Here is a 14,302-nt window from a genome sequence, read left to right on the forward strand (position 1 = left end):
TGTTGCCTTATGCTGAAGAGGAAATGCCCTTGAAATGGGTGTTTAAACAAGACAACGACCCCGAACACACCAGTAAGCAAGCAGACCTTAATTCAATTGAAAAGTTGTGGCCTGACATTAAAAACGCTGTTTGAGGCAAAACCAAGAAATGCAGAGGAATTGTGGCGTGATGTACATACAATTGTCACAGATGTGAAGCAGTTCTTAGAAACCATGGTTATACAACTAAATATTAGTTCAGAGATGCACAAGAAAGATTAAACTTAAAGCTGTTTTGGTTTAAATGGTAAATTCATCACTTTGTAAAGATAAATGATTGCTATTTTTTAACAGACTAATATTTGTTTTTCTTCACTTTTTGTAAACTAATAATCCATTTAGCACATTTTTCTTCATGTTGTGTTTCAGAATAGAACACGCAGGGTGTCTAATGCATTTGTGTGATTTAAATTAAAAGTTATTATATGGATATGGAGTTTTACCCACTTTTTTAACACACTGTTATTATTTTAAACACAACTGTAGTGTATATCTTGAACTGTATCTTGGCTCAAAGCCGACTGCAGTTGTTCACATTCAGTAAACATTCAATGAGTGAATGCCTGATATTTGTGAAAATCGACAAATACAGTAACTTGTCACCAATTTGGTTAAGAGACTTCTGTCTGTGAAAACCGACACACAATCATTCATAAACACCACATGGACAAGAACTCAGCTGGGAGTCATATTCACATTTGGGCCTTAAAGGAGTTCCTGGGAGGCCTGGAGGGTTTCAGACATGTAGCCGACATTCTGATCATGGCTCTGGTGACTGAGAAAACTGTCCACCTTGATGGTATCCAAGCTCTATACATTAGTGTAGCAGGGACTATATAGAATAATATAGGTAGTTTTCAACTCTCATAAATGTGTTATTCTGCACAATGTGTCAAAAATGTCATCTACTAAGAATACAGAACATAATATAACAGAAGACAAGAAAATGCTTAAGTTAAATATTACAACTATTACTAGTGGAAGAAACCCCTCTCATGAGACTCCTTAGGTCTGATTATGAAAGTAATCATTTATAAACAACGAAAATCCACTGTCCCTTACAATGAGCAAGAAAGAGGATTTTTTTTAGAACTGAATCCAAAATGGTGGATTTGTTTAGCTGTGTGTAATAGCCAAATGTTTCATATTCCTATGTATATTGTAAAGATGTTATATGCATATGTATAAGGGACATTCAAGTCAAACTGGGATTTTTGATTGTAAATAGAACTAGATCAAACCTGACAACCAAAACGACTCAGTTCAGAAATTACACTTGGTTTATATACAGAGAAAGACAGACAATGAATCAATCAATTTTGCACAACAGCGAATAAGAAACCAGTGATTTTGACAAAGTGTAAAAGAGATGTACACTTGGAAACAATTTTAATACACTGCACATTGCAAGCACTGTTAAACAGTTTAAGTTTATATCTTGTAGTCTTGGCATGTCCATTTCTAAGAATTTCCAAAATTCTTATGAAACTGTTAGTAGCTAAATGATTTTATAGTCTTTCAAAATATCTGTATCTCCCCAGGAATGGATAAATCAGCAGCGGCAAAGCAGCATAGTGTAGCAATTATATAGAGAAATAATGGGAGTTTTTACACTCACAATTGTAATCTGTTGTTCTGCACAATCTAAAACATCTATGTGACTCGATCGTCCCTTAAATAAATATCTACTAGCTTGTGATGAGGTACACTTATTTTGTAAAACATGTGTAAACATACTTTATTACATAACATCAGCATTTCCTTTTAGGTTTCACTTGCTCAGAGGGCTACCAATGTGTTTCTGAAAATAAACCACAGAAAAAAAGATCTTACTGTGGCCATAGGATGTGTATTTGTTTATTCATTGTTAAATGCAAAAAGATATTGGCAAGTCTACAGAAGTAAGATTTTGGGCATTCTGTCCTGGAGATTTGGGCTGTAGTACAAGTGTTTCCTGAATTTCACTCACTAAATTTAAATGTCAGTAGTGCTGTTGCCAGAGTCCTTTAGAAAAAACTTAGTAAGTAAAAAGTTGCTTGATTTTGTGGAACAATAAAAGTCTGAAACAGAAAAACAGAAAAACAAAGATAATGTAAGAACTGAGGGTTATTATCCCACAAGGAACAATGACTAAATGGATTTCAGGGGAATGGGCATAACTGGTCAGCTTGTGTGTGTGTGTTTATGTTTTTATCTCTCAAATAAATTGATTAAGACAGACAGTTTTTATCCACTTCTGCAAATAAACAACTTAAAAGAAAATGAATAAACAGTCAGCTTGAGCATTAGTCTGCTCCCTCTGTGGTGACAGAAGCTACAGCACTGACGTAGTATGGTCCCTCCCTTAGGTATGTTTTTAGCTTCAAGTAATTTTGAGCGCCGAAGATTTCTTGTGTGCTAGATGAGCTCAGCAGTGCGCCGACCAGCTCGAATTTACAGTCTTTTGCCTCCTTCCCTTTACTAACTGAGCGCTCCACCACCCATTCAGCAAATCCTGGTGATGACATCATCATTCGCTGGCCCCAGGCCTGGCATGCGATTGCCTGTGGATCAAAATACCAGGAAGGATTTTAGTTAATATAGTAAGGTTTTCAGATATAAGAGTCTTTAGTGAACAAGACTTCTTTTCTTAAATTTTTAATCAATTTGGAGAGAAAGAAGAGATGCAGTACGAACAACTGATTTTAATAAGTTATCACAAGAAATTGGTAAGAACTGGCAGATAGTAGGAGAAAAACACTTTTGGATGTACTTTTATTATTTTGGAAAATAACATTGAGTATTAGCTGCAGGTCTCATCACATTACTATTTGATTATTTTCCTACTACAGCATACCTATTAAGGTTTTATTCCTTTGGTGTGATACAAGTCATGCTCTGCTTCTATTATTGTTATGCGAGTACACCCAGTTTAGCTTGCTTTAGATATAAAAACTTGACATAAACTCACAGTAAATATGCGTAGTGCGCTGCAGTGTAACTCAGGGAATGGCTGAGTGCTGATGTTCCTGATCATTTCCATTGGATCGGAGCTCAGAGAGCAGAACCACAATTGTGTTAGCAGCAACAGGTCATCAGTCTGCTGTTCAACCTTTGAGAAATGCGCACACACATTGCTTATTCAGTATTTATCAGCTCACAGATGCACAACATTCAATGTTCTGGTTAAAAGCAGAGAGAACAGGGCCAATGATGCAGTTTTGTACACTGTGTATAGTGATTTACAGTCTGCACTGAAACAAAACTCCTAGCCCACACATAAACACACATACATGATCACACATACATACTGGCAGTGTGAGTAGCTGAGCAATGGCATCCAGACTTCGCACTCTGAGCTCAGTAGCTCCATCTTGGGCTAACTGGCTCATTTGCTTTACCACAGTTTTAAACTGTTCACCTGAGAGGCAGAAAATGATCACATACGCAAACATCACTTATTCGGTACAGACGATGCAACCTTCAAACACAAAATACAGACATCAGCAGCAAAGTCTTAAACATACACACCTGTTTTATGCAGGACTTGTTTGCCCTCAACAGTTCCGCCCAGCAATCCTAGTGTATCCAGGGCAACAGGGATCTGTGTGGAGTCAGGCGACATTGCCATGGCAAACACCATGTTCAGGAATGCTGGGTAATTTTCACACACCTGTTGTGGGCTGTCCATGATGGCCAGGTTTCCAAAGAACTTCACCAGGCCTGTACACACACACACACACACACATTTTAACCAGAATGGAAGTAATGGACTTCATTGCATTTAAAATGCCACACACACGCACGCACGCACGCATACACACACCTGGCAGGTAAAAGCTTGAGAAGGGATCAGAGTCTGCAGCTATAATCATGTTGGATACTTTGTTCATGATTCCCTGCTGCGCCAGGTACTGACGGCCATGTTGGCTCTGAGCCAGGCTGGTCACCATCTGTATAGCTGTCGCTCTAAAGGAGAGAAACTCAATGATAGCGATTTGTGGTACACAACACAAACGTAATACATGTCCTGAACAAATAAACCAACATATAAAAAGCTATGAAAAGAAATAATCAATAATACACACGCTGCAAAGGTATAAATAAAACCCTACTTGGATTAATTAATCCAGACTACGTGTAAATGTTGAAATGTTTGTGAAGTGTGTGTTACCTGATGAGAACATCATCTCCAGTCAGCTCCTCAAGTAATTTAGTAATGAAGCTGCTGCTGGCACAGTAACCCAGTGATTCAGGGGACACAGATGAGATCTCCACCACCAGCTGTGCACACACATTATATATACATATGTACTTGTACAGGGTTGTACATACATGCTCATGTGATTGAACAAGCAGATGAAGGGACATCATGGCCACTGTACAGACACAAACGGTCAAAAGCAAAATGAAAGGCAGTGAAAAAACTGATGCACACCTCATACACTCTGTATCTGACGATGTCACTGATGGCCATCACATCTTTGAGATTTTGTAACAAATCAAAGCGGAACAAAGCATCAAGCCCTGCTTTTGTGTTGCTGAGCTTGCTGAGGGCAGATATTGCCTACAAAATATGAATATGCAAATGAATACCAGCAATGAGCAATGACTCTAGGTTAACTTCTTCAAGAAATGAAAGATGTTATAGCATCAAGCTTATTTAACCAACAGCTCAATATCCTTACATACCCGAGTCGGATCAGTGTTCTTTAGGATTTTACTAGGTTAAGATCCTAAACTAAATCAGAACTGACAGAACTCTGGAAACAGAAACTGAACTGGAGTATAAATAACTACATACAAGTTTTTATAATTCACAGTATGGTACTTGGTGAGGTAATTGAATATTCTAATAATGTAAACTGAAAAAAATAGAATCTGAATAGAATATCAGACTCAAGCAGGTGATATGTATTCACAGTAAGAAAACAGCGGCTTCTAAGTTTTATTTGAAAATACTAATATACTAAACTACTAAATATTTTGTTATATTTAAACATCAGCCATAACCTTAAAACCAGTAACATTAAAACCATTTAAACTTTGGAGGTCTAGAGAGAGCTGATTGGGCGAGCTCTCTCAGAGGGGAGGGATGAGAGGTACTTTGTGCTCCCACATTAATCACGGCTCTACAGCCAAAAAGGGGCGTCTGTGAGCTCGCGCACGCGGAAGGAGCGGCTAGCGCTTTCCTCCGAGTGTGTTACTCCGCCCCTAATGGTGCGCGAGCAAGCAGTTCGAAAAGATGCGGTCGGAGACATCACGCGGTTCGGAGGAAACACGCGCTAGTCTTCGGCCCTCCCGGCTGAATGGTAGTAGTAGCCTTAATGTGGAAGCCCCCTAGTGACGGGGAGGAATTGGCCACGACTAAATTAGGGAGAAAAATCGGAAAAAAAAACAAAAAACAAAAAAAAACATCTAAACTTTAGATTCCCTTTGTGCCAATGAGGTGGCTTTGGGCTTTTGTGACGTAGCTCCATGGTAGCTCTTGGGGTATGCTGTGATATTTGGCACCAGGATGTTAGAGGCTGGTCCTTTGAGTGCTGTTGGGTGCAGGATGGAACCTCTGTGGCTGGACTGTTTTTCAGGTGCATCCCGTGGGTGCTTGATCAGATTGAGATCTATGGGGTTTGGAGGCCAGATCAAAAACAATGAATTCTTTGTCTAAAAGATGATGCATGCATGGCAAGCTGTGACACTGGGTCTTCTGGAACCTTTCTGTTATTACCAGCGTTTACCTTTTTTAGTGGTTTGTGCTACATTGGCTTTTCTGTGGGATTGGACTGTATGGGCTGGCCTTTGGTTCCCATGGGTATAGATGGGCCTTTAGACATGGGCTTCTAGCTTATTTAGTTTACCTGGCAGTGGTGGCAATGTTATGGCCCATCTGTGTATTTTGTAATTTTTGGATTTTTTTTCCAAAAGAAAAATTACAGAATATGTAGAGAAAAAACATGGTCATATTTGCCATTTTTGGTTCTAGATAAGTTTCTGTTTTGGAGACACCAAAAGCAGGGTAGTTTTCGGAAATTCATAGTGTTGAATTTTCTCATTTAGTACATTTGTATTTTGTATATTTAAAAATGAGGATAAAAAAAACAAAAAAACAAAACAAACACAGTTCGATTCTCAGGAACAAACTGACACAAAACTAGAATGTGCAGCTGTAAAGGATGAATAACAGAAACTGCACTTCTTACCTCTTTAGATACCCCTATACTTTCTGTCCCCATGCACTTAATAACATCTTGTAGGATCTCAGGGTTATTCATCACCTCTGCAATCCCTTTAGCGTTGCCCAGGACCCGCCCAAGCTACACACACACATACACAACAGACCGTTTTATGAAAACAGTGAACAGAACATATCTTGTGAATGCATTGTAAAACAAACTCCAGACCTGAGTGAGAGCAAGAACTCTAACAGAATTATCCGGGTGGTTAAGTCCGCTTTGGAGCTCTATTTTGCAGTTGCGAGCAAGGTGTGCAGGGTCCAATATCTCCAAGATCCGTCTCAGAATCTCCACACAGACTTCTATCTGCTCCCTATAAACACATGAAGCCGTCATGTTTAAACATAATGAGGGCTTAGGTATTAAAGACATCAGTAAGCTCTTATTCATTTTTGGGAATTCCAACTAAGTGATTAACCTGTAAGATGGACTATCTACAATGAAAGCAATGAAACTGAAAAGCCTTGTTTTAAACCACAATGAACTAATGAACAATAATTCATTAGTATGATGAGGGGCCTCCTTTCGCGGCCAATATAGCTCAATTTATCTTGGGAAAGACAGATACACATCCTTCACAGTGAACAGAAGGATTTTGAGACATACTTCTTGCAGAATAGTGGTCAGGTCACAACCTGATGCTGATGAAAAAAAAATGTTTCCTGACTCGCTCCTCCAAAACACCCCAAAGTGTCTCAATAATATTTAGATCTGGTGACTGTGCAGGCCATGGAAAATGTTCACTTTCATGTTCATCAAACCACTCTGTCACCAGTCTTTACACTCTGCTCTTACTGGTGGAATGTGCAATCAATGAAGATTGGCCACCAGGCTGGTCAAATTTAGCCAAGAATCCTCCAACACTAAATTGGCCAGTGTTTCAGTTTCATTGTCCAACTCCTGTATCTATTTAAATCACAAATTCTGTTGATGGCCTGCCGCCGTTGTTTGTGTGTCACAGGCATTTCACGATGATTGTAACAGTAGGCAGCATCATCAACCTTTATGTAATACTGTGAGGTAATAATATTAATAACAGTTGATTACCAGATGATCATTAGGTGGATATACTTGGGCAACCTCTTGTACAATATAACATCTGGGGTAACTTCTAGTACATTATAAAAGATGGCTTTCCCATGTGTATTACACTATAACGAGTTTTGCACAGTCGCGGGTTTCGGTAGTAGAGAGCCATTCTGGGTACCTATTCACATTTCTTTAAAATGCATAGGACATCATATGTTACATAGGGACAGTTTGTGATTTAGCTTCCTGCTAACACAATCAATGTTATACATATTAATTAATGGCTTAAACACTCTACACAGTGCATGAGACGTTCAACAGGGATCCATGTGGGATTCTGCTCTGTACTTTCGGTAACATTACAGGTTTGTTGCATCCATTAGAGACAAAGACTTGTCACACCCCCACCAGCCCATTATGATCATTAAGGACTGGCTGCTACAACATTTAAAAGTGCATTATGGGTTCGAGTATGCTTTCATACATTTAGGACTAGATTCTGTCCTATAGAATTAAGAACTTTAACCCCCTATGAGTTGCAGCTGATGCCAAATAGTGAGGCATATAGGAAAGCAGACGCTGACTCAGCTATCTGAAAAACAACGTACTTGTCATTTGTGTTCAGCAGCGAGAAAATTATTCCCAGCTGTGCAACGGTTATGGTTTCCCTCAGAGAGCTAACAGGAGTCGCCAAAACAGCCGTCCGGAGGTTCCTCAGCGCCTCGACCAGATCCTCCGCTTCGGCTATCTCTGACAGCAAACTTTCGATGGCAGCCGCCATGATGCTCAGACTGTTTGCGCGCGCACGATGAATTTAGCCATAGCCCTCAGAGTATACGCGAAGAGGCCAATGCGCATGCGCTAACTCAGCACATCCGTTCGACAGTGTACTTGGGTTATTCTACAGAAAAGGTGGAATTTGGGTCAAAATACTCTCCTGAAATGTGCTATTGCTATTAAAGAAGTCCTAGAACTAGCAATAGAGAAATATTTTTCTCTAATTTACACTATATCACTTTTTACAAAATGACTCCCATGTGTAAGACCACAAGGTTTTAAATTATGTCAAAATTATTTTTATTTTATTAAATAAAATTATGACATAATTATTAGATGTTATCATTTTTTATGTCCTAATTTTTAAGTTATAATTTCAAACTGAGTAACACAAATGACACACTTATAAACTTATATAACTACATAAAACTGCAACAAATAAGGCATCTAACATACCTTTTGCATTTGTCCAGTGCTATTGATCTAGTGACCTTTGAAGCAGGAACAATTACAAATTGTCGAATGTTTTAAAAATAACTATTTTTGTGTAACAGTAACACCAATGACATACTTTGAGGTGAATGATATTTATTTCATATTACAGTATTAATTACTCTATCAAGGCCCAAGCATGATGACATCAGCATGTCACTATAGTGTGTGAGTAGTGTTTGTTTTCCTAAGGATTTTTTTCCCCACCTTTTTTTTTTTTTTTTGGTAGTCTTAACTACATCGTCATGTACAAGGCATCTACTTTTAGTTAGATAGAGCCAAGGACTATCACGTGTTTTCTCCGAGCCACATGACACCAGTCAACCACATCTTCCATTTGCGTGAGTTCACAGACACCTATGATTGGCCTAGAGCTGCCATTAATGTGGCAGCACAGAGTGTCTCCTATCCCACCCCTCTGAGAGAGCTTGGCCAAACAGCTCTCCCCAGGCCCCCGGGGAGGGGCTACAGCATCACCTGGGACTCGAGCTCGCAATATCTGGATCATAGGGGGGGCTTGTTACTGCTACATTATTTCCTCCAATTGCTTTTTAAGGATCAGTATTATTAATAATAATTTACATTATATTTTAGAGGTCCTGAATTAAATCCAAAGGTCCGGTTCTAGAAAATTTTCTTAAGCAAAGGTCCAAATATAATGTTCGTGTTTGTGTTTGGGATTCAGATTTCTATTTATGCAATTATTCTTAGTCTATAAAAAATTATTTCCATAGCAGTTCAATAATAAGCAAAATTTTAAAATAAATTTTAACTTGATAAACGAGCGACGTCTTGATATAATATACGAGTACTGTAGTACGTATACGCTTTGTCTGCTGATCGTCATGTGATCACAACTGAGGCAAGGGTTCTTCTCTCTCCTGTGCCTCCCATGCTCAGTCTCAGTGCACATATATTACTTGTATTGTCAACATCTGTGCTGTGTACTGTTTACTATAACATTGTGACCATGTGTGTGCACACGCGTAAAGCTTTTTAAAATTATTGAATAGTAGTGTCCAACTATTCTTTAGTAACTGTACTGCAACAACGGCCCCAATGAAAAAAAAGGTTAAAAAGGCTGTACAGGAGAGGAATCAGTTAACAACAATTTAACGTCACATTTCTGCAAAATCCTCAAAAGGAGGCAAAAGCAAGAGTCATCAAAGAGGTTCCTTGTTAAAGATTCCAGTTTCCAAAGTCTGAATAAAATTTAAATGTCAATTTATTTGATTAGATTGTTGACTGCAGGCACCGGATGCAGTACAGGTCCCAAGCTCAGCTGAAATGGGAGGGTTGTGTCAAGTAGGGCATCCAGCGTAAAACCTGCACCAAGATATTGTGCAGATTGGATGGTCCACTGTGGCGAGTGTCTCTCTGTGCATGGAGTTTGCATGTTCTTTCCGTGCTTTGTTGGTTTCCTCCGGGTACTCCAGTTTCCCTCCAAAAACATGTAGGTAAGGGTAATTGACGTTCCCGAATTGCCTGTAGTGTGTGATTGAGTGTGTGCATGTGTGTGTGTCCTGCAATGGATTGGCACCCTGTTCAGGGTGTACCCCACCTTGTGCCCTAAGTCTCTTGGGATAGGCTCCAGGCCCCCATGACCCTGAATACAGGCTAAAGAGTGAGTTCATTAGTGAGGGTTTTAATATTGTCACCTGGCTGTAAAACAGCAAACACTCCATAAAACAACAACACAGGATTGTTAAAATCAATAAATTGCTTACATTAAATGTGTATTAACCTGTTATTTACTTATGAATATGTGAAGCACCTGTGACTGTAAACCTAATAGGTAAGAAATGAGTGTTGATGTGGTCAGACTTTAAAGCAGGTTTCTCAAAGTCTCCTAAGCACAAAAGCATGTGTTTTTTAATTTAATTTAATTTGTGATTTAAATGAACTTAGTACCAGAGCTTAATACAATACTGAGGCCTTGGTGGCCCAGCACACAGTTTTAAGTCAGCAGGCCCTTTATTGGGTTCACTGATACATTTTGCACTATATTGTACCCTGTCTTTAGCCAGCTGATGTGGTCTTCCCTTTCCTGTAAGATAGGAGAATAAGTAGTGAGATTTTAATACGTTATTGTTTACAGGGTTTGTAATGACATCTGTCTGCTATTCTCTACTACTTTACAAATTACACAAATAGATAGCTTAATTAGCCTAACACCATTTATTTGAATAAGGTGGCCAAATAAATAGAAACATATGCCAGAATTTGCTAGGATATTAGGCGTTTCTATAAACCTAATCAGTAATTCTTCATCCAGGGTAAAACCAAAAGCAAGAGTACCTAACAGGCTAACTTAAGCTACTTGAAATCTGTAGCAAAATGTAAATGAATTTAAATTGCTTAATTAATAAGTCATGCCTTGTGACATTGGCAACAACAATCCAGGCCCTCTGACATTTCAAGTACATGCATGGTCCACCAGATGCAAGAAAGGGAGAAAAGTCTTTAAAGGGGAGGTAACTCTGGATTGACCTCTACATGGTTCTGTGCAAATTTTGAGGATTTTTAAGTGTGCCTGTGCTCAATAGAAATATAGTTGATTGCAAGAAACCATCAATATTTTTTCACACTTGTAGAAGGTGTCTGGATGTGGGGCTGTCTTTAAAGATTGTGCCTGTGCTTTACCAGCTTTTCTTGCATAAATTATGTCACATAAAACTCTGTCAATTCTGACCCGGTCCCATAGTCCAGAGAAAAGCAGAGATAAACATGCCTTTATAAAATCATGAAACAATCCACATTAGTACTGCATCCCCAATTGTACAATATTGTATACCCTTATATCTTGTGCACTTGAGAAACATGTTGAAAGAAAAAAACACATTAAAAAAGCTTGTTTCAAATTAATTCTGCAAATCAAATGTGGAAATTTAGTGGATATAGACAATTCATAAGAGGTTAAGTCAAGCGAGCACAAATTGTCATCATTCAAATTTATTTCAATTCCGCACATCATGTACAGTCTGTCATGTTCTCTACCAAAACTTCTCATTGGTCAAGACTCACGACCCTGGGCAACATTTTGTTGGAGTGGGTACTGAGCGTATGTAAGTATTTGCCCCTTCCTAAAATTTAATCAGGACAAATATTAATATTACACTATGACAACCAGAGTAAAAAAGTGCAGTTTTTACATGATGATTTTATTAACTTAGGGAAAAAGCTGTCGAAACCTGCACGGCCCTATGTAAAAAGATAATTTCCCCTTAAACTAATAACTTTTTATGTCACTCGTTGGTGGCAACGACTGCAATCAGTTCTTTGCAGAATAACTTTTATTCAGCCACATTGGAGGATTTTTGAGCATGCATGACCTGTTTAAGGTCTACCACAGCACCTCAATCTCCAAAACCTTAATTTATTTTTGGAGCTATTTAGAGGTAGACTTGCTGGTGTGTTTAGGATCATTTCCATGTTACATAACCCAAGACCGCTTGAGCTTGAGGTCACAAACATAAGCCGGATTATCATACTACCATCACCATGTATGACTGTTTGTATGACGTTCTTTTATGAATTGCTGTGTTAGTTTTGATGCTGGGATGTAACAGGACATGCAGCTTCCTAAAAGTTTTACTTTTGTCTCATTGTTTCACAGAATATTTCCCCAAAAGTCTAGGGGATAATTAAGATATTTCGGCAAATGTGAGTTCTTTTTGGTCAGCAGTGGCTTTCACCTTGAAACTCCATGACTACCATGGATGATATTTTTCCCCCCAGTCTCTTTTTTATTATTATGGCTCTCACTGTGGTTCTCTGAACTCTGTGCGTAAGTAAATGTCCAAAACTCTCAATGAACTGAAACAATGTTGTAACAAAGAATAGAACAAAACGATGCAAGATACTTCCCCAACCATGCGAGATTCTACTAAAGTCATAGAGGAAATAATTTTTTCAATTTATTGCTGCTATAGGCAGATATACAAGCCAATTTTTTTCTGGGCGGGCGGTGTGGTGGGGGCGGACTTAGGATTGCCCATATGTTGTTTTTTATTTTTGGTTTCATTCTGTTCAAAATGTTATATGATGTTGTTCGTCTAAGGTTGTGTTCGACTAATACTAAGACACGCTATAATTGTTGGGGTTTTACACAAAAACACATACCAGGGCATACTAACTTTGGAACATGAACTTTGGACTGTAAGCACACTCAGCATCCTAATATGAAACACCACTGCTGCATGAGTCTGTGTTTATAATGGCTCCCTCTTGTGAACAAGGTAAGTATTTGCCTATATGATTTTATTTTATTTTAGTTTGTTTCCTCATATACTGTACTCTAAATGAATGCATACATTTTATGTAATGTTTCTAGGTAAAACATGCACAAAGCAGACTGCTGACCATGCATTATAATACAGGTACAAATAACAGAACAAGGGTAAGACTTAATATTAAAAATGATGCAGCATGTACAAGTAAGGAATTAAGATTTAATATGTTGTAAAACACTCTATTTATGTCTTTATTCTCTTCTTTTCATTTGCCAGATCTGGTCCGTGACAGGTTAAAGATCATGCCATTGCAGAGAAGTTTCAGTGAATGCTGAATGTGTCAATTCACTGATCTTTCCTAATCAACTCTCAGCAGACTTAATGCATATTGCTTGACTCCATACGAAGTCATTTTATCTCTCCATGGACCACTGTGGTTCCTGATAGTTCAGTTGTAAGTAGGGCTCCACTGCAAGTCCTTCTATCCTGGCCTGAGTTCAACCATTTGTAAGTCCTTAAGGAGCAATACTGTAAGAGGAATGACACGTACAGTACAGACTACTTGGCTTGGTCTGTCTTGATACAGTACTGTTAGTGTAAGTGCGTGTGTGCTGCAATACCCCCTAGTTAAATATAAGGGTCATAACTTTTTTTTCTGATTAATGTTTCATTCTATTATACATATAGTATTGTACTGAAACATGTACAGTAAGTGGATCCACATGACGTGTATACAGTGTGGTACACCAGTTGCAATGCAGAGAACTGGAAAGACCTGGTTTGGATCTTTTGTTTTTTTGATCAGAAATAAAATAAAATGTTACATCAAAATCTAAAATTCGATAAATTGTTGGAATTTATTTGAAAAAAATATTTAGCTTAATTTTTTTCCCTCGGTTTTTATGTTAAAGTAGGAGCGTATAAATTATTCAACATTTAAACTATAAAGGTCCAAATACAGGAAGATTCACAAAAAAAAAACATGTTTTCCTAAATCTTACACTAATTTAAGTAACTGATAATAAGTTGGTGTCCTTTTCACCAAGAAAAATGGGAAAACTTTAGCAATATTTCTAATGTTAGCTAAATGTTAGCTCTCATTCTCGCTGCTAGATTTGTTACCATCAAAATTCATAGAAATTTTGAATCTGTCTGATGCTAAAAGCTCACATTATAATTATATGTATATGGTTACAGAGGAATGTAACGATGACTGTTTGAGATGTAGTTGGATGATAGTCGATTTTCTTCTTTTGAAAAGTAGTAATTAAAAGTCAAATGTATTTGGTAAAAATAAAACGCAAGTAGAAGTACTTATACTTAAAAACTGTATTTTCTTACATTCCACCACAGAATAATTATACACAGAATACAGTAAAAAGTATCTTTGCTCTTTTTATTTGTTCAACAATAAAGCTCCCTGTACAGATCTATGCGCCGTGTCGTCGAGGCACATGTCACAGTTATAGAGGATTCATAAACCAGCTTATAGACTAAACTTGTACATCAATTCTAAATCCT

At 38.0% G+C, this 14,302-nt stretch overlaps 1 protein-coding gene across 1 annotated transcript; it reads right to left on the reverse strand.

The window, feature by feature from the left end:
• Nucleotides 1–1,411: 1,411 nt before the first annotated feature.
• psmd5 (proteasome 26S subunit, non-ATPase 5) lies at nucleotides 1,412–8,092 on the reverse strand. The gene is made up of 10 exons (XM_053477974.1): nucleotides 7,889–8,092; nucleotides 6,420–6,564; nucleotides 6,219–6,332; nucleotides 4,457–4,585; nucleotides 4,193–4,302; nucleotides 3,845–3,987; nucleotides 3,550–3,741; nucleotides 3,330–3,439; nucleotides 2,990–3,130; nucleotides 1,412–2,582 (listed from the first exon to the last, which is right to left on the reverse strand). Exons 1-10 carry the CDS (start codon nucleotides 8,059–8,061, stop codon nucleotides 2,325–2,327), a joined length of 1,515 nt encoding a protein of 504 aa, XP_053333949.1. The 5' UTR covers nucleotides 8,062–8,092; the 3' UTR covers nucleotides 1,412–2,324.
• Between the last annotated feature and the right edge of the window lie 6,210 nt (nucleotides 8,093–14,302).

The sequence above is a fragment of the Clarias gariepinus genome, chromosome 19 (genome assembly GCF_024256425.1).
Source record: "Clarias gariepinus isolate MV-2021 ecotype Netherlands chromosome 19, CGAR_prim_01v2, whole genome shotgun sequence".
Taxonomy (NCBI): Eukaryota; Metazoa; Chordata; class Actinopteri; order Siluriformes; family Clariidae; genus Clarias; species Clarias gariepinus.